We start from the raw sequence: 20,252 nt of genomic DNA on the forward strand, positions 1-20,252 counted from the left end.
GAGTAGATAGATCAGACCTCTTCTCAGGAGATTTGATTATACAAACCTGCAAAGCCCATGTAAGCTCTGGCATATGTTTTTATTTATTATCATGATATATCCGCAATAAAAACATTAAAAATGATAAAGAAATGAATTTGTTTCTAGACTCACATATACAAAATGCAGTTGAAATTTTTGTTGTGAACTTCTCCAGTGAGGCATCAATAAAGTTTATCTTATCTAATCTGAATATGAGAAACAACTGAAAACAAAAGAAAAGGAAAATAAAATTCAGAGCCCCTACACCCCCATGCTCCATGCACATAGGTGATTTCACTAATGCTGATCAGCCTGTTCTTCACATACCTGCAAGGGTTGTTACCACATCTTTCTCCCACATTTATACTGTGGGACATGCTTAGGTTACTTGCAGATTGTAAATTGCCCTTTGATGGCCTGGCAATCTGTTCACTTTGTACCCAACTATTGTCCTATGTCAGCTGGGACTGACCTCCCTGTAAGCCTCCATAGGATAAAGCAGTGTATAGATAATGGATGGATGGACAGTTTGGATGGACACGTCATACTAGGAGAAGCACAGTTTCCGGCTCCTGCTACCTACATAATAACTCACTGTCCCACTGTGGTATTAGTACCATCTGTGCTTTGCCCACTACAATAGGTCAACACATCTGCCTTAAAAAACCTGCATAGAGCTTATATTTTGTCTAAGATGAACAAACCATCCTTAACATCACCCATAGGCTCCTGAGCAGCAGTTTTTAAGCTCCCTTTAGTAGCCCCGACTGTCACCATCTTGAAGGTGTCTGACTCCTCCTCGCTCCCAGCTAATCCAAAAATGAGCAAAAAGAGGTGGAGCGTGAATAGAGCTGAGACGGGTCATGCAAATGTCTCTGGGCCATGAACTGTCTCATGACTGCACCCACATGTCACTCAAAGCGACCGCACCCTTAATTATGCATAACTTTAAGCCCTAATGCAATTTAAATGAATGAGGCCTTTAAAGTCCCCCTCTGGTCATTGATTAAACCCCTAAAAGCTCATCTCTCGCTTATCAGAGTTACATATTTTCACATTTTTCCAATAAAAATGAACCCTTTCTGCCTTAAAATGGCTTAGATGTAAAGCTACTATGCTACTTCATTTAGAATATGCACATCTATGAAGTCCCTGCTTCTCTCTTCACTAGCTCAGCTACCACCCCTGAATGCTTTAAAACAATTTGTACATGTTTAAACTGGAAACTGATTCTGAAAAAGAACAAGGATACAGAAAGTCCCACCTCCTTAGGTTTGTTATATATAAAACCTCAGAAGTCTGAATCCATGTTTTAGAGACTGTCATCAGTACACTGCAGCTTCAAGGTGGAAACGCTCAGCAGTGTTGTTGACTGTTTATCTCACTCATTATATGTCTTCAAGCATAGAAAAACACCATATGGACATGCCAGCAAGGTCAAAAATCAGATTTTTTTAAAAACTGGAGGCGTCCTTAATTCAATAAAAATGCTCTAATTTGCAGGTCAGATAGGCATTTTAAGTTATTTTTATGAAACGTTAACAATTTATCATTTAAATAACGTTAATAAAACACCTGAGCAGACCTCTTCTCAACACAGTGTAGACAGTTAAACACTGATTTTTTTGGTTCTTGTAATGGCAGGACAGCTTAATCCATGGTAGACATGTTAACGTGTCACAGGAGGAAAAACAGAAGGTGTAAATGATGCACTTAATGACCGGCTGAATTCCATTTAGTTTGAGAGTCCTGGTACATGTATGCTGGCTCACTGCTACACTGTCATGGCTTACATCATTAATGTTATTAATAGCAACTGTGTTTTTCCTACTATCACTCCAGCCTGCATAGACGACAGTCACATCTCATAACTCCCAGCAGAGCTCTACCCAACTCCAGAGCTAATTAGTCAGGGCGATGGAAAACACACATGTGAGCAAGCATTGACAACAATTAGCACAGTAGATCAAATACATTCAGTGTAATTATCTCACGTCATATTCACACTTAAAGTAAAACGAGCAACACTAGTGTCTATGTCAAATAAAAAAGAAACAGAAGAGAAAGACGTAGGCCTGCCAGTGCCAGAAGATGACTGGAATGAGTCTAGCTCTGGTGGAGGAAAATAGGATATGTTCCTATTGAAACTATTATGTAGGTAGGTGGTGTGGCTAAAAAAAAGAAGAAAAAAAAAAAGCCCGACACTTTTCATATGAGCAAGAGATTGCTCAAGAGTTGCAAAAGAAATAATGAAGTGCATCAATAGATGTTGATTCCTCTTCTGTCAGATTATACTTAAGGAAAAATATTGTGTCAAACTCATAGCTTAGGATGAATACATAAAATACTGATATTAATGCTTTTAGGGCTGCAAGGTGGAGCGGTGGTTAGCACTGTTGCCTCGCAGCAAGAAGGTCGCTGGTTTGCGTCCCAGTGAGGACACCCGGGATCTTTCTGCGTGGAGTTTACATGTTCAGTGCAGTGTGGGTTCTCTCCAGGTTCTCCGGCTTCCTCCCACACAGTCCAAGAATATGTTGAGGTTAATTGGTGATTCTAAATTGTCTGTAGGTGTGAATGTGAGTGTGCTTGGTTGTCTGTCTCTAAGTGTAGCCCTGTGATAGACTGGTGACCTGTCCAGGGTGTCCCCTGCCTTCACCCTGAGTCAGCTGGGATAGACTCCAGCCCCCTGCGACCATTGTGAGGATTAAGCGGTGTATAGATAATGGATGGATGGATGGATGCTTTTAGCTGTTAGCAAGAAAAACAAAACCTCTGAACAAAGGAAGACTGGACTGTAATTGTCAATGAAATGTGAAATTGACCTTTTCCTCAAGACTGTGATATGATCAATAATTAAAATGCTGATTTAAACTGAACTACATACACCGTGTGCGTGTATGAGATGTAACACATTATGGTAGTGCTGAAAATAAACATTGTTTTAGTTCATTTGCTCATCGTCTTTGTCGCCTCTGATTTGATACCAAAGTATAACCTGCACAGACACTTCTTGAATTTCACTGAACATTTGTGTAGATCTAAAAGTCCAGGTCATAACAGGAAAATTATTTGCTGTTGTTTTGACAATTTGCACAAACTTTCACATAGAAGCAGATGAAAAAAAAAAAAACGTTACCTGAGGTATCTGTGTGACAGACAGGTTGAGCTTAACTACAATAAACTTCATACCAGTGGTGGCTAACCTTTTAAACACACAAAAAAAAGATCCCCATCGACACCATGCTCTTGATTAAACCATGTTTTATTATTCCTAATATTAGATGTAGATACACAAGTCAACAAACATTATTTTCGATTTGTAATGAAAATGCTCCACAGCACACTGACATCGTGTGGAAGGGTCTGGTATTACAGACACGTACCTGAAAATGAACAGCAGTTATAGTTTTTGCAATAAGTTGCATTAGTAACAGTAGTAGTAATAGTAACAACAGTAGCAATAATGATAATAATAGCAATTAATAATAGTAGTGGTATTAACAACTCTGAATTACAGAGGAAGGAACAGACATTCGTCAAAAGTAATGAGAAATGAAGAGGGAGGTGGACAGGCTTATCAAATGCTGCAAGACAGACCACTGGATGAAAAAATACAAGCTCCCACTAGACAGCAAATATCCTGCCTTCTTCTAAAAAAGGAAGCTCAAATTGTCACCAGTCTGTTCACTCATATCTAATACTTAACAAGTAAAAGTTGTTGTTTTTTTTTCTTCATTAAGTACTCCATTGTCACAAGTACTCTTAGAACCAAAAACTTATATCTTTGACATCAATAATACATACTTTCCATGGTCTGGTCAAAGCTCACCAGTAGCACAATGTTATTTTTAAAAGGATGCCATATGCAACATCGAATCACAGCCAGCTGAGGACATTCCCACAAGACTGGATTGCCAGGGTCATTCTGCATTAAATATACAGTACAGTATTAATGTGAGAGTGTGTGTGAAAGAGAGAGAGAGAGAGAGAGAAAAAGAGAGAGAGAGAGCTTGTGTACAGTATGTCAAGTATGAGAAATATTTTTGCTTCACATGACCAATTTGGCCAAACTAATTTGAATCATTCACATTCAAATGAGCTGATAAGAAAATACACTGTGTGACCTTTGAACTTGAACTGCCCAACATCAGCCGGACGCTGCGTTAAGACGTCCAGAGCAGAGAGAAAGAAGCGGTAGTCGCTAAAACAGCTCATCCACTGGAGGGGGAGGGAAGGGAGGGCGAATGACTCCTCCATTCAAAACTGTGCACAATGTTCGCAAACTGCGTCGGCTCACTTATGTATGCAATGACCTCACTGACCTGGTCCACAGATCGTAGTTTAGTCGAGCTCCGTCACACACCCAGGATACAAAGTGCCACGGACAGAGACGAGTTGGATAAAGGTTTGGACCGGGAGCTGTTTACTGAACCCGGTTCAATAGTCTCAAAGTGGATGCTGAGACAGTTCTCCTCTCTGACTTTAGCAGTACCGTATTCATTTGGGACTGGAGAGTAAGGCCAACCTGTGTAAATTTCCAGCTGGTTGTGACATCAACAGTTCGTTGTGACATTCCTGTGAACTAATCGCTCCTCCAAGGCATGGCATACACATCCAGGCAATTCCCAGCTTTAAAGAGCCACTGCCAATATGTCATAAATTACAAATAATTACTTGCAGCCTCCTTGTTTTATGGCAGTCCATAAAACTCTTGAACGGTAATTCAGTAACCTCCTGTTGCATTTTTTTTACTGTTATAAACAGCAAATTAACACTTTAAGTGACTACAACAACCAATTTAAGATATTTATGTGTGTACTGTCTACATTCACATTATAGTCCCAGGTACAGTATTTGAGGAAACTAACAAACACCTATCTTTTTTTGTTTTTTTTACATAATATGTTGCAACTATTAGGTTTTACTCTAACTGCCAATTACATAAAATTAGTTGCTCTCCAATCCTGAATATGAAGTGATCTCATGTTTCTGAGTACATCAACACAGCAGAGAATAGACGGCAATGATTAGACACACGAGTATACATGAAGTCATGCCACATATGCAAGAGCGCCGAGCTCATCGAAGAGAATTTCGGACTTTTCCCTCTCTGCCGCCGCTCACCAGCAGAGCTCTTCATCATATTGTACCTGCATATATAAACCACTGACATACATTAGGTCATTGCCACAGGGCACATTTTTAACATTCTTTTCTTCATACTAAGATCACTTCCTTGAAGACTGTTTGAATGGAGGGTGGGTTTGTAAAAAAAAAAGAAGAAAAGGATTCAGTGTATCTGAAGTGGGTTCAAGTAAGGCTCATATCTCTCTGTCGGAAAGCACATAAAGCGCGTTTTTCACTGCCTATCCAATCTCACTTCCACACCCCCTCACTTCACCTGTAATGAGATCTGTCAGCTGTCCATCTGTCTTGCTAGCGTCCCTGTGGTCTGCCACAAAAAAAAAAAAAAAAAAAAAAAAAATGTGCTTCAGCTTTTTTATCTACAAACTTGCCCCCATACCTTCACACCAGCAGCTAGAGAGAACGGAAATAGATGTTGGAAAGACTGAAACAGAAATGGTAACCGTCTTGAGAAAACGTCATCGGTAATGTCAGCTTACACGTACTTAAAAACCAAAAAAGAACAAAAAAAAAAGCAAACTTTGTGAAATCATTCCAGTAATATTATTCTGTGTTGGTGTCTTGATTTTTGTCTGCGTTTGAGTACCGAAAAAAAGCAGCATCCATCTGGCCACGTTTGATGAGGAATAACATAAACATGCAAAATCCACAGCACCACAACTCACACACACGCACGCACACGCACACTAGAAAACTAATCTTCTCTGCTTTGTACAGAAAAAAAAAAAGGAAAGTTGAAAATCAAGCAGAAAAGATCACTCGAAAGAAAGAATCAATACAGGCAAAATGAAAGATAAAAAAAGATAAAACCACTTATTAAATATATATATCATTTTCCCAATGAAACTTGTGATCACTTACTGCACACTGCTAAAATTTAATGAGCTTTATTTTCTTTTCAAAACACCTCAGAAACTGTCATTCCTAAAAAAAAAAAGAAAAAAAAAAAAAGAAACATACATACAAGGGCAAGCCCAACATTCTCCACTAGTTGAACCAAATTTGTTTCTCTCCACAACATAAATCAAGGTTATCTACTGTCAAATTAATTAGTTTGTTTTCTCAAACCAGCAATTGCAAAAGATAAATAGCAATAATAATTATAATAATATCAATAATATCGATCAGGTTAATAACATCAATACCAAGAACGGAAAAAGAGACGTGATGTGATCCTTCCCAAAAGAGAGCGTTTCAAAGAGGGGGGAAATGAAACCAGAGTGCAGCAGAGTGGAAAGCCACCATCCATCGTTTTATTAGAGACACGGCGTCACGACGGGCTTAGCTAGTCAAGACTCACTGAGGAGGAAATATTCCTGCAGAAGAAGATCCAATTTGTTGGACTGGAACTGAATGGGGCCTGGATTCCAACCACGCCTGTTACTCGCTCAGGCTAATGAGCTCTGCGGGTTTGAAACTGTCTAAAACTGGATGAGGGCTTTCGTTGTAGGGTGCAGCTATAAATGTGAAGTATGGATTGAGTGAACGAAAAATCAAATGACAGATAAAACCAGCGAGGGAGAGAATCAGAGAGAAAGAAAGAAAAAAAAAAAAAGAAAAAAACAAAACACGGTTTCTGTCAGCCACGTGATGAGGCTGTCAAATTCCTCGGGACCTGCGCTGAGAGCAGTGTGTTTGTATGACCTGTTTGTACTTTTCCTTTCTGTCTGCCTCAGTCTGTTAAAATTTTGACAAATGTGTTTCCCACCGATGATTTTAACAAGTGTCCTATTTCTTCTTGCCGAAAAAGCTGAACCTCTTCTCACGATCCTTCTCTTTCCCCTCTTTGTTTCGCATGGTGACGCCTCCTGCATCGCCTGAGCTGGGGGAGATGGGAGGCATCGTCATGGCACGACTCAGGGCCCGCGGACCCCCGGGCGAGTCTCCTGACCCTGATGGAATGGAAGCGAGGATGGAGCGAATCCAGGAGCTCATTTCCGCCTTTTTTAAAACAGAAAAAAAACGTTATTATGCTTCATCATTCATCTATAACAATCAAACATGATTAGTGTTTATTTTTGTATTTCTGTTGTGTACAGCTCACCTCATCCTTTGCTTGGAACAGGTACTCTTTCCCATCCCCTAGCCTGCAGATAAAAAGGGAAACCACAAGTCAGGTATAAACTCATACATCTCACTATTTTAACCATTCTTGCCTTTTCACTGTGGCTGCTAACTTTTATTTATTAAATCTAACAGGAGAACACACTCTTTGTTGAGAGGGTTGTCCTGTCGTCTCTCTTCCCACCTGAGCTTGAATACATGTTTCCTCTTCTTGTAGTCGTGGGCTACTTCACACACAGCCTCTCCCAGGCTGATGGGCACCTCTCCGTGGTATGGAATGCCGTTACTAGCGCTCTTGTTGTCCTTATAGAAACCGAGACTTCCTTTTCTTAGGACACAGTACACATTCTGCCAGGACCTATGGGAGTAAATGGATAGACTCAGAAAATGTTGCAGATAAATCATTAATGAAATAAAAGAATACTGATGTTCTGTAGCTGTAGCGTCCACGTGACCCCATCCCTCTAAAGTCACTTAAATCTTTCAATTGAAAACGTTTTTTAAAGAATCTATCCAGCCTCTCTCATATTTAATATAATACATGTAAGCAGCACCAGCCTGACTCACAGAAACACTCACCTGCTAGCTGCCTTTTTGCTGTGAGACTCCATCTCTTGTTTTCGACAGAGCATCCCCTCCATGGCCTCTGGCTCAGACTCGGCTCCGCCTCTGCTTGGTAACGTGGCAGACGGCTCGAGGCGAGAAGATGCCAGCCCGCTGTCTCTACCTGGCCCGTTCACTGACTCAGACTCCGAGCCCTGTAGTTCAAACCGGGACATGGATGGTGGTGAGGAGGTGGACTGAACGCTGCTGGATGGAAGCAGCGAGGAGCAAAGCAGCCATTTACAGCCATACATGAAAAGCCATGATGACGTTTGCTTTGACGGCACTGTATGATTACCTCAGGTAACAGCAGAGTGTGGGTACAGAAGGTACACATAATCACACAGTACACTGACATTACACAAACAAATTACAGCCGCTCCTCTGGGCAAAACACACCATTAAAATAACTATATATACAAAAAACATGCATGCTGCGCTTAACATGATTAGTTCGCTGCGAAACTAATTCAAATGTATCAACAATAACTGAAATCTGACTTGTTGAGAACACACTGATAGCAATGAGATAAAATATAAATATTATTATTAAGCTGATGTTTGCCACTTGAGACACATTTCAGTAATTTATACTAACTGTGAATGAATAAATAATAATTCTACACAGTAACACACAAACACAGACCAAGACTCACAGGGACACACACCCAATTACAGTTGACGTAAACCTTGAGATCTCCTACATGAATTATTCTGGCTTTTACTTACTATATGAATCACAAAATCCACAGACAATATGATTCTTTTTAAAGTACTTGACTGTGACAGTCGTAGAAAACAGACAGTGTTTGTCAGTTTGTCCTCGATAACCCTGTTCTACCAAAGAGTTGTCACGTGACTCTCACACTCAAAAGAAACTGCACACATACAAAGAAAGACTACGACAAGCTACATATAAATTAGCACTGAACAGCTACGAATATCACCACATGTACTCTGAGCTCCACATTTACAGTCACTCCTGTCCTGGTCAATGTGAGCACGAATACAACAGCAGACTTCAACATGATTGGATCCATGAAAACAGTGTGTTCATGAATCTGCGTCATGCCTTTAAACAGCAATGGGACAGTGTAAACTGGGTCATGAATAAATAAAGCAATGGTTGCATCTGTGACAGAGAGCAATGGCTTCTCGGTAAAAGAAAAGAGGCACTGCAGTTGACCAGGAGCTGAGCGGAGGCTGTGAAGGGGGCGAGGGGAAGCTACAAAGCTGACCACGGCTTGGTACTCACACGCTCCGGCTGCTTTGGCTTACACACACGTTTAGGCTCTGATTTCTTTCCCACTGACAACGATAGCGATAATGACTGCTGATAAAAACGCAATAAGATATTGTTAAGACGTCCTTGTCTGAGGCAGAAACTTGAAGGTTAGTATATGGCTGGAATCAGCTGCACACCTGAACACAGACACTTGACTGGAACTTTACAAGCAGCCAAAGTAGACCTGAAGTCATAAGGTACATATTTTCATCTGCCAGTGAGGAGATTCACTGAAAACATGTATCATGCATGAAGTTTACTGAACTCTACCCAGGTCTCAACCTGTTCGATTAAATCAGGGCTCCTGAGGTTTGGGTGTGTCACTTTCTCTGGAATCCCAATTGTGGCTGGGTTGCTTTTTTCCAGAGAAGTCCTTTCTTATAAACATATTAGTCAAGTATCATCAACAATACCTCAACAAGTCTTGGCTGTGTATCCCTAATAAAAAGCAATGTTGATATACTTGATTTTTCTTCTGTGTATTTTTGCTTGAATGAACATTTTACACATGAATCCTAATAGTCAATCTCTGGCTGAAACAGAGATTTCATTGAAAAATTAATGACATTATATGATCTTAACTAAACAATATGTGTTGTAGTTGAACAGACAGAGACAGGGACACACATTTAGAAACATTTATACCATGTATTATGACATACTTACAGTGTTGGACTTAAGTTCGAGGTTTCCAAAAAAATGTTGGTATATTTAGATAGTTTGTCAGTGAAGTTATATTAATAAACCTTAGCATGTTAGTATATCATGGTGACATTAACACATATTACCAGTAATATCTTCAATTCTCTCTTTCTCTGATAAACTTTGTGAGATTGGTTGAATACAAATTTGACAAATCTGTCTCTTTATATGGGAGATGAGGCAGGACAACATTGAAAAGATATTACAAGACATTACACTGAAAACTTGGTAAAATTACTCTGTTCCACCACAGAGTCGACACACACAAACAGCATTTGGATCAACAAACTGTGTCTCACCTGAGATGTGTCATTGTCACTGTGTACCCCATTCACTGACACTGACTGATTGAGTGTGGTCTGGTCCAGACTGGTTCTACGTATAAGAGGAAGCAAGTTATTAAAAACAACTACAAAAATAAAAGCTGTTTTTTTTCATGCTGTCCACTAACACTCTCTGCCTCCACCCGAACCCTCCTTTGGTTTACCTGGCTGCAGAATCGTGTGCTTGACTTTCTGTCTCAGATTGTGCCACTTCTGCTGGTGGTGGCGTGGGTGGTCGCCGTGCTCTCTCTTCCTCCTCTCGCCTCCTCTGGATCTCATGCTCCTCGAGCTGAAAAATAGGAATTCAGCAGCGTTATCTACATGTAATACTTCATGAATGAAAATTGCATTGCCTAAATTATAGATGAGACAGATTTCCTATACATCCTGTATCTACCAGACCCCTCCAGAACAAACGAAATCCCTCTACTCACTGTGGTGAGTTTCTCCAGGCTCACAAAGCGCTCTTCCCAAGCTGCAGCAAGTTTCTCGAAGGCCTCATGACGCTTAATTAGGCTCTCTACCTCATCCACATTTGAGCCGAGCTCTGCTGCTCGCACCAGAGGTTCTTGCCCTGCCAACCATGACTCTGCCACATAGGCGTCACGACCAAACTGCAACACCTCCAGCACTGAGATGAAGAGAGACAGAGACCAGCAGACAGAAACAAACACAAAGAAACAAAGAGAGGGCATGAGAAACAAGACAGTAACAAGCACAGTATAAACAGCATTAGAAACTATTGGTAGTAAGTCAGGTAAACATCCAGAACTGTGCTTTACTGTCAATACTTCTGTTGAACCATGATCATCAACAACCACATATGCTCTGCTTAATCCTGTGTAGTGTCTGCATTGTAGCATTGTGCCTTTTACCTTACAAAAAACACTGTGGCTGCATGATAACTTTCTACAGTTGTGCTATACAATCATATTCCCAAAGAGCTTGAACTGCTGCTCTGCATCTTTGCATATTATAGGCCTTCAAACTGGACACACCTGTTTGTATTTTATCTACCATCTCAGACCTATAGCCAGTGAGCCTAGAACAACGTGCCCTCCATGTTCCTTGTTCATGCCACTGTTAGACTGAATGCACCTTTGTACAGACTGACACGTGCATACCAATTTGTAAATGGTCCATCTTGTCTTGCCACTTTTTGTTGATCTTATCTCTCTTTTCCTGGAGTTGAGCCAGTTTCTCTCGGATCTGTGAATCAAGAAACATTCCTTAATGAGATGACTGAGCCACGAAGTAAGTGGACAGTGAATATCAATTCTTGTGTTCCTTTTATACTCAAAACAATTTGTTGTAAATATGGATTGTTCTGACTGAAGGTAACAGAAGGCAATGGTGACCCATTGCAAAATACCTCATCAGCTGCATAGTGATTATTATTAATGAGAGTGTTTCCCATCTCAGTACAGGCAGTAAAGCTGTCCGCCCTGGTCTCAATCTCTGATTTGATGTCTTGATGATTGGCAATGACCAACCCTGCTGAAGATACATCCCTGGCGAAGCAGAGAGAAGAGAGAGAGTTTACATATAAACATAGAGGTAAAAACTGATTATAGCAGCATTCAATACGTTGACTGGGAAATTAAGCAGGAAATGACATTCACCTTGGACTGTCATGTGCATCAATCTGCAGATTCACACCGTCCATCCAGAGCATGAGGTCTCGCACCATATTGAAGAAACGGAACTTCTCCACTGTGTCCAGCAGGAGGAGCCTGCGGGCCTGACCGGCCTCAAGCAGACCTTCCCAGGCAGAACTCACTGCATGTTCACTCCTGTGAATGTCATCAGCTTTCTCGCCAGCGTAGGCCTTCTGCAGCCGTGCTGCATCATCCTGAACCTGGTTCACCTGGGAGTTCAAAGAAGAAGACATGACATTCAGTTTTATTATTCAGATATCACTCTTGGAATCTAACATGAGATCTCGTTATTAAGAGATAATGAACCTGTCCACTGAGGGCCTGGATGTCATGTTCGAACGTGTTGTGCTGCCTGTGTAGATGCTGGACAGTATTCAGATCACGGCCAAGGTCAGAAGGCAGTGCCTCCCTCTTCTCCTTAACACGTCCCAGCACCTCCATGGCATCTTGATGGAAGCGGTGCAGCTCATAGGAGGCTGCCAACATTTGTGTGCGTGTGTCAATCAGCTCTAGCAGGTCAGCCCAGGCCTCATTCAAACCGTCCTTCCACTCAGCCACACTGGCATTCTCAGGATGACCCGACTCAATGAGGTCATCTGCCAACCCATTTACTCCATCTACACGCTCTTGGCCGATAGTGCTGGTGTCACGAGCAAACTCCCGGAACTTGTCCCTCAGCATCTGTAGAAAGAAAAAAAAATCAGGGCAAAAAAGAGGAACATAATTAATTCAGCTAAATTTCCCAGAGCTTCGGTGTCATCAAAGCATGTGTCTGAGAAAAAAACTCACTGTGACATGTTCGTAGTCCTGTCCTAGTTCATGGGAGCCAGCAACCACCTCCCTCTCAGCAATCCACTGTTCCAGGTCATCCACCTCCCGCTTCAGCTGGGTCAGCCGCAGTCGCTCCTGAAGCCGCCCGCGACGCTCCTCAGCAAGGTCTTTCAGTCCTGCATACAGCTTGTCAACTTGTGCTTGTCGTAAGGTGATTCTTTCGCTGTTTAATTGACAATGAGAGCAAGACAAATCAATGGTTATGGGCGTCCAACTTCATTCAGACAAAGGCATGTGCCACAGCTGAAACTTCAACATTCTTGTGCTCTCTCACCTCTCTGGGTGTTCACTGGTGACCATGAGGCGACTGCTGTTGGACAGCTGGTGAATGGTCTGGGCGTAATCTTCAAGTGCCTGTTCCAGGGTCTGGTGCTTCTTGACCATCACTAGAGCACTTTGCTCATCCTGGGAGACAAAAAAAAAAAAACATTTTCTCACGACACAAGATTGGGAAAGAGCTGCACTAAGAGCACTTCTATGTCCTACTTTGTCTCATCTTACCTTGGCTTTCTCCTCTGACATCATGTGTAGCTCTTGTTCTCCCATCCAGGCCTCTGCCTCTGCTGCATCAGCATAGAACTGCTGGGCGCGATTGGCCTCTATTAGACGGGCATGACGCTTGTCTGTCTCTCCTATCAGCTGGTCCCAGAGGTCCTTCAGCTCAACAAGGCGCTCTTCTAGAACAGACTGTCTCTCACCATCTACCTGGCTCTGAGTCTTGCCTCGTCTATGGATGTCGTCGATGCGAGGCTGATGGCCCTGGATCTCCTTCTGCAGGGTCTGATTCACAACCAAGACAGCGTTCATATTTAACAGTGGGTTGGCAATTTCTACCTTCTGCATTGTTTGTTTGTCTTTATCCAGTGAAAGACTTCAAGAATTTATAGATGACAGTGAGTTTAAGTCACCTGCCTGTGTCACAACATTAAAATATATTACTAGTAATTTATAATTTTATCAATAAGTTAAAAAAAAAAAAAGATTTTTTTATTTTTTAAAATCACCACTGTACCTGGTTCTTCTTAATTAGTAGCTGTACAGTAGGCAGGTCTTTTCCATGGTCTGTGGAGGTCGCCAAGGGCATCCTCTCCTTCACCCATAGCTAAGAGAAAAAGAGCATGAATAAAATCTGAGCTCAAGGCAAAACAAGATACGTCATACTTTTATGGAGACTGTATGGTAATCTCACTCACAATTTCATCTTCCAGATCTCTGTTGAACTGATGTGCTTCTTTGGAGGCGAGTAGTCGCTGTCTTCTCAGTTTAAGAGGGTCCTGGAGATTGGAGAAGTTGTCAGTTACTCGTCTTTGCTGACCATCTACCTCGGCCAGTCCAGCATCCTCCTGGGTCAGAGCCAGAGCCTGAGACTGCAGGGACTGCACCTCCTTCTCTCTGACCTCCATCTGATGCTCCAGCATCTACACAGGGAAAAAAGACGAGAAGGTTAACATTTGGTTAGTAACCTTAATGTCAATCACAGAAGAAATTCTATAATTCCTGTATATGTTTGAAATCCAATCCAATCTTTCAAACAAAGCAGAAGCACTTTTGAAATGAGGTAATTTTAAACACAAATGTGGATTAGTCCTCAATCCAAATCAGTGGGGACTAGAGTTACATATGCAATAATTTTAAAGCTCTGTAACAATATTTCTCGACAGAGATTTGAAAAATTGTGTGTTACTTGCACTATGAAATCTACCTGGTGCTTTTTGAGAAGGATGTTGACACTGGTCAGATCTTTTCCATAGTCGTCACTGTGCAGCTGACCCTCAAGGTTTTTCAGCCAGACATCCAAAGCAGAGCAGCTCTGTGTAAAGAGTTCTGCCCTGTTAGCATCAAACAAGCACTGGGCCTTTGTGCGGGTTGTCCCTTCCAGCTCCTCCCACTGACGCTGCAGGTCCTCCAGGGTCTGCTGGACAACGGGTTTCAGCTCGGGCTTCTCCGCCACCAGCGCTTGACCTTCCTGTTAGTCACAGTACAAAATGACACATTTAAACTTCATTATTCTTCTGCTTTGGCAACGCCTGTGCTGGTAGACTGTCCCCAGTGTAAAGGGGATTAAGTACATAAAAAGCTATCTATCCTTAAAGTGGATGTCAACAGATGTTTACTCATAAAATGGGACACACCTTATCAATCTTGTCAAGCCAGTCTTTGTTTGAAGCCAGCTCTGCCATGAAAGCCTGGTGTTTCTGCCACTTGCTGTGAAGATTTCTGGCCTCATCGTATGACATGTCCTGAGCTGTGAGCATCTTCTCATTGATCCACAATGTGAGCTACAGAAAAAGACAACAGCGTTATGCCACATGTTTTTTTTTTTTCAGATCAATATGAAGACATTTCTATTCACAATTATGTTGTAATTTTATTTAACTAATAATTTTACCTCCTGTCCATCTTGAAGGAAGTGCTGAAGTTCACGGTTATCCTTGAGTTTAGCCAGCAGTTCATTTGCAGCCTCCTTATTCTTAAGGTGCCTGGAGAAAATAAGCAGAGAGCTAAATATCTACTCTTCAAACAACTAACAAAAACAAATCAAAAAATCCCATAATATCATTTTTCTTCCTTCTTGAAATTTTGCTCTAACCTTTCCTGGATCGAATCCACTTTTTCTTGGATCTTATCAGAGTTTGCATTAGAGTCATTAATGAGGCGCCTTCCAGCCTCCACCACACCAGTTATCTTCTCCTCACTGGCCTCTGTGGTGGTGAGGAAATCCTCGTGCTTCTTAATGGCCTCCTCTGCTGCCTGAAGACTGGTGGGCATCTCTGTGTGGGACAGCACGTACTCCTACACAGAGACAGAAGGAATGTTAAACATTTCTTTCCTACATACAGTGCATTTATCTAAAGCCACCGATTTTTCTTGTTTTGTTGCAGCCTGTTTTACAACAAATATATTTCGTGATGTATTGGGAATAGGACATTAAAAAATTTATATAAGGTGATTTTTGTGTTACTCTGAAGTAATGCTGTTTTATGAACTGAAAATGAACATAGTATAGTGGCCTATATCATACAGATCTGGGCTTATGGCCCATGTACAGAAGAGCTTTCCTTTACTTACAGGAGCTAGAGAAGTGAAAACACACAACTAGATAAAAACGTGAACAATCCACACACCAACATCACCATAATGAAAAACTACAGAGGTTAAGCACTGAATTTAAACATGGAAGGTAAAATATTTTTGATTGCAAAGAACACCTACATTTGCTGCACAGAAGTGGGAGCTTTATTGTGGTTCAGTTATGAGAGAAATTGTGCTTGAAAAAAACAACTGTCACTAAAAGGGAACAGAAAACGGCTTAAATCTGTTGAGATTATCTATATTAGGAAGCTGCAGCAGAGTCAAGCAGATCGCACTGAGAAGGGGCAACGTGGGTGAATTGGATGTTCATTCATATCAGAGTCAGATACTCAGTGTGCATTGATATATGTATTTCAGGCACACACCTCTATTTTACTTGAAATTTGGCACTGACTGTAGACTAAGCCTACGAGGCCAAAAACTGTTATTTCAATGAACCCACTGTTCTTTGGCACAGGCTACATTTACATAGTGTATTTTCCTAACCTGACTGTTGAGGAAAGCCTCTGCCTGCTTTGCATCTCTCAGGAAAGTCTGGAAGTCGAAGGCTTGCGCCAAAAGACTGTGGCGGTTCTCCCACATGCGACGTAACTCGTGCCAGCCAGTGTCCAATGCCTGGAGCCTCTGGGCCAGAAACATGTGCTGGGCATCTGTCTGACCTTGGGTCACCTCCTCACCGACTGCACGCATCTTCTCATAGTCATCCTTATAGTTATCCACTTCATTCTTGATACTCTCATGCTGGGCTAGCAAACTCTCAGCCTCAGGCAGAGAAGTAGGAATGTCCTCTGAGGCCACGGCTGTCTGGGTACGGGACAGCCAGGACTGGAAGTCATCCAGATCCCTAAGGAAACCCTGTAGCTTGCTGGCTTCACCCAATGACTCCTCTCGTCGCTTCATGGTGGCGTTCAACTCCTCCCACACCTCTTGAATCTCTGCCAGTCGTCCTTGAATCTCTCCAGCCTGATCTGGATGTTCCTTGGCCAGCTTTTCTGCCTCATTTCTCAGGTCATCCAATTTGCCCTTAAAAGAGATGAAAAATGATTCATATGTAGAAATTATGACAAAATACCTCTGCATAAAGCCTAAAATAATCCTACTAATACTTTGCCTTGCTTTTATATTCTGCAATTTGTTCCTATCCCCAAATCATAACCGGAGCATGTGATCTCCCCCATACCTGGATAGCCTCTAGGTCCCTCTCCATGCCAGTGAGTTTGCGTTGAAGTGCCATCACTCCAGCCAGGTCATTGCCCAGGCTCTGAGTGGATTCAATCACTTTGGTCTTTTCTTTCATCCAAGTCTGGATCTCATTACATTCGAGGTGGTAGTTCTGGATGTTGAGGGCCGACTCTAGAGCATGTTTCTTTTGACCAGCCAGTTGTTCGAACTCCTTCCATCTAGGGACAACATCAAACAAGAATATACATGTTCACCACAGTGCTCATTGAGTACAGATATATTTCTGTGTAAAGTGGTGGGTTTTAATAGGCCTTAAATGTTTGCTCTGACCTGTTGTTTAGCTGGTCTTTTGTCTGGTGGATTTGGTCTTTGTTACAGTTGTCCGAGCTCAGCAGCTGCTCCGCCACCTGGTTCACATCTGTCACACGGGTACCTACATTGTTCATCTCAGGTTCCAGTGTCTCAAATCTGCATCCATAAATAATAGACCAGCATTAATGCACTCATTCTGAAATGTTTTATCTTAATGAGATAGATAGACAGATAGACGGATGGAGGGATAGTTCGATAGATGGATAGATCACAGTCCAAATTAAATGCAGGCAGATTTTAATCTGTCTAGGCAAGATTGAAATTGGTGGTGTGACACATTGCAAGATGTTAATCTCATATAATCTCCACAATTCACCATGGTGTGAACCTCACATTCTTTAATGCTGTATCCATCAAAAGGGTCACACTAACATTTTCATTCAAATACATATGAAGAGGTGTGATACATCTTTTGTCATGTTTAACAGTCACACAAGACTGGTACAAATACTACGTATATATGAATGATTTTAATTTGGTCTAGGCAAAATCGGTCCTATAATTCTGTTTTAATTCAGATTTTTAATTTGGTGTGGTCAAATTTTAAACCTGCCTAGGCAGGCTTATGGATTTTAATTTGGACTGTGACACACACACATTATACATATAAAATGATGTACTTGTAGTGAATTGTAAGCTTTAGTTTCATTTCATCGGCACCAGCCCATGTGTTTCAATACATATGTGTAATGTAATACGTAATTATTTAAATTGACTTTTTTAGTGGTTTTAGTAATTTAATTTACAGCTATGTCAACTTGAATTAAATTTAGTCATCATCATGTTTCCTTTAAATAAAATGTCCCTTTTCTTCCCTCTCCCACGGACTTGCCTCTGCTGTACAACTTCTAAGTCCTCAAGTTTGGTAGGGATCTCCATGCCATGCAACCACTGCTCTTTCTCCTCCACCCAGAGCTGACAGGCACCAGCTTCACTGAACATGCGATACAGGGCCAGGGCACCCTCCAGTGCCTGGCGCCGAGCTGCTGACAGAGACTCCAGTTCCTCATAGCGCTGCTCAATAGCAGGTAGGCGACCATCCACCTACAGTCAGCAATAAAAACAATAATTGCACACTGCGAACTGCATGTCATCACTGAAGAAGTATGAAAAACAAAGGACACATACTTCAGGGTAGCTTATGTAGGCCTGTGGTAGTGCTTGGGCCTGCTCATGCAGAGAGTCGATGAGAGGGTGGTGGCTCTGGATCTCCTCATCTATCTCCCTCTGCTTACGAGCTAGCGTCTGGGTGGAGAACTCATCATGGCCCACCTCTTGACTGGACACCTGTCTGAGTGTCTCCATAATCCATGCCTCCATGTCATTGGCATCGGTTTGAAACTGGTGCAGGGCCACAGCTTCCTTAAGGCTCTGCTCTCTGAGCTTTGTTGTCTAAGGATCAGGAAGAACGTAAAATTATGACCAGCAAAGCAAAAATTAAAGAAAGGAGCTTTATATTGTACAAATACGAGTACAGAGAGTAATGTTTAACACCCACCTCCTCCAAATGAGTCCACTGTGCACGGATGTCTTGAATCCTCTCCGTGACCTCTGGGGCTCCAAAGTGTCCCTCTTGAACCAAAGTTTCTCCAGCAGCAATGCTGTTACTCAGGGGGCCATAACGGGCTGCCATCTCATCCCTGAAAGCCTCGTGTTTACTGAGTAAGTGAAGGGCAGAAGTGAGGTCACGGCCACAGTCTCCACTAGCCAGGATCTGCTCCTGCTCTCTGATCCAGGCTGCCTCCTCTCCCAGATCCCACAGGAACTGCCATAGACGACGCGAGTCCTCTAGGCGCTCTCTGCGTTGTCCAGCAAGCTGACCAAGCTCCTCATAGGCTTGACCCAGCAAGTCAACCTTCTCACTAACTAGTCCAGGCTCACAAGGTTTATAGGCTGGCAATTTGAAAAGGCAGAAAAACATGACATTTAGACATTTATGAACAAGAAGGTTAAACTAAAATTGCGTTGTCTGTACAGAGAATCTGTAAAACCCATTTAAAGAAGATTTACCCTGTTCATAGGAAGTGAAGCGCTTTGCAGCTCCCTGCACTGCCTTGATCCTCTCAGTCTGAGCTGAAATGTCAGCCTCTACCAGATTGTGTTTTTGTAGCAGGTCTAACACATCATGCAAATGTTTACCACTGTCCTGAGACTGTAGACGACCCTGAAACAGACAGAAAACACAGTTCAGTGACATATTTGTTTATTTCACCCTATTAAAATTTATTTAAATAGCCCCTCCACACTCTGTAGCAGCGCCCATAAGATGGCAGCAAGGCAGGGAACTGGGTCAACTAACATGATGCGAGAAGACAGGCCAACATTCCTAAACAGATATTTATACATGTTAATCTACAAATACTTGATGAGCTATGCTTTGCATTTAGTGACATTTCATATGATCAAAAACTGAAAGTTTCAACAAGCTGTAGCTTTACATCAATCTAAAGAAAAAGGAAGCTTGAGCTTTAGTCACATGACATCAGTAAACATGTCTAATCTTGAGTCATTAGAACAGGAGGCCAATAAACGACAACATGACCTGTGCTACAGATACTAGATAATAAGTGATAATAAACTGCTTACAAGGAGTCTAATTATATAGTAATGGGTGATTAAATCGCTGATATAGTTCCCGCTACCACTGAAAAGAACAGAGGAAATTGATTAACCCCGACTCAGACAAACAAGCGCATGTGTAATATCTCCTCCCCAGCCCTTCCCTTTTAAGATTAAACATGAGTTTATGGTCTTACTCAAATAGGAGAGACTGAGAAATGTAAAGAAAAACTGAACACTAACTTTGGCATGGGGTCAAAGCTCAAAAGCAACAAATTGTGCTATATTTATTCGAAGGTAAGGAGTGGCTGATAAAGCCCTCACATTAATACCATGCAGTCATGTCACTGGATCTGGGGCAGAGGAGAGAAGTAAATGGTCTTTCTGTTAAACAGATGAACAATTGACAGAAAT

General features: G+C 41.8%; 1 protein-coding gene across 4 annotated transcripts in view; it reads right to left on the reverse strand.

The window, feature by feature from the left end:
• Window positions 1-4,910: 4,910 nt before the first annotated feature.
• Window positions 4,911-20,252, reverse strand: part of sptbn2 (spectrin, beta, non-erythrocytic 2) — a 52,550-nt gene continuing 37,208 nt past the window's right edge. For 3 of the 4 annotated variants that reach the window (XM_008276195.1, XM_008276197.1, XM_008276196.1), the window contains 27 exons: window positions 19,290-19,443; window positions 18,778-19,172; window positions 18,408-18,671; window positions 18,112-18,323; window positions 17,238-17,375; window positions 16,906-17,125; window positions 16,212-16,748; window positions 15,223-15,425; window positions 15,022-15,112; window positions 14,765-14,911; window positions 14,335-14,598; window positions 13,826-14,050; window positions 13,645-13,734; window positions 13,134-13,412; window positions 12,907-13,037; window positions 12,591-12,795; window positions 12,108-12,482; window positions 11,766-12,010; window positions 11,516-11,654; window positions 11,268-11,352; window positions 10,578-10,774; window positions 10,308-10,432; window positions 10,120-10,195; window positions 7,810-7,988; window positions 7,415-7,588; window positions 7,211-7,253; window positions 4,911-7,107 (listed from right to left, as the gene is read on the reverse strand). In XM_008276195.1, coding sequence (XP_008274417.1) covers window positions 6,895-7,107; window positions 7,211-7,253; window positions 7,415-7,588; window positions 7,810-7,988; window positions 10,120-10,195; window positions 10,308-10,432; window positions 10,578-10,774; window positions 11,268-11,352; window positions 11,516-11,654; window positions 11,766-12,010; window positions 12,108-12,482; window positions 12,591-12,795; window positions 12,907-13,037; window positions 13,134-13,412; window positions 13,645-13,734; window positions 13,826-14,050; window positions 14,335-14,598; window positions 14,765-14,911; window positions 15,022-15,112; window positions 15,223-15,425; window positions 16,212-16,748; window positions 16,906-17,125; window positions 17,238-17,375; window positions 18,112-18,323; window positions 18,408-18,671; window positions 18,778-19,172; window positions 19,290-19,443 — 5,406 coding nt within the window. In that variant the 3' untranslated portion in view covers window positions 4,911-6,894. Of the gene's footprint in view, window positions 7,108-7,210; window positions 7,254-7,414; window positions 7,589-7,809; window positions 7,989-9,088; window positions 9,167-10,119; window positions 10,196-10,307; window positions 10,433-10,577; window positions 10,775-11,267; window positions 11,353-11,515; window positions 11,655-11,765; window positions 12,011-12,107; window positions 12,483-12,590; window positions 12,796-12,906; window positions 13,038-13,133; window positions 13,413-13,644; window positions 13,735-13,825; window positions 14,051-14,334; window positions 14,599-14,764; window positions 14,912-15,021; window positions 15,113-15,222; window positions 15,426-16,211; window positions 16,749-16,905; window positions 17,126-17,237; window positions 17,376-18,111; window positions 18,324-18,407; window positions 18,672-18,777; window positions 19,173-19,289; window positions 19,444-20,252 lie in introns of all 4 variants that reach the window. The other variant, XM_008276198.1, reaches the window with a different exon arrangement.

This window comes from Stegastes partitus, unplaced genomic scaffold, assembly GCF_000690725.1.
Source record: "Stegastes partitus isolate 25-593 unplaced genomic scaffold, Stegastes_partitus-1.0.2 Scaffold67, whole genome shotgun sequence".
NCBI classification, from domain to species: Eukaryota; Metazoa; Chordata; class Actinopteri; family Pomacentridae; genus Stegastes; species Stegastes partitus.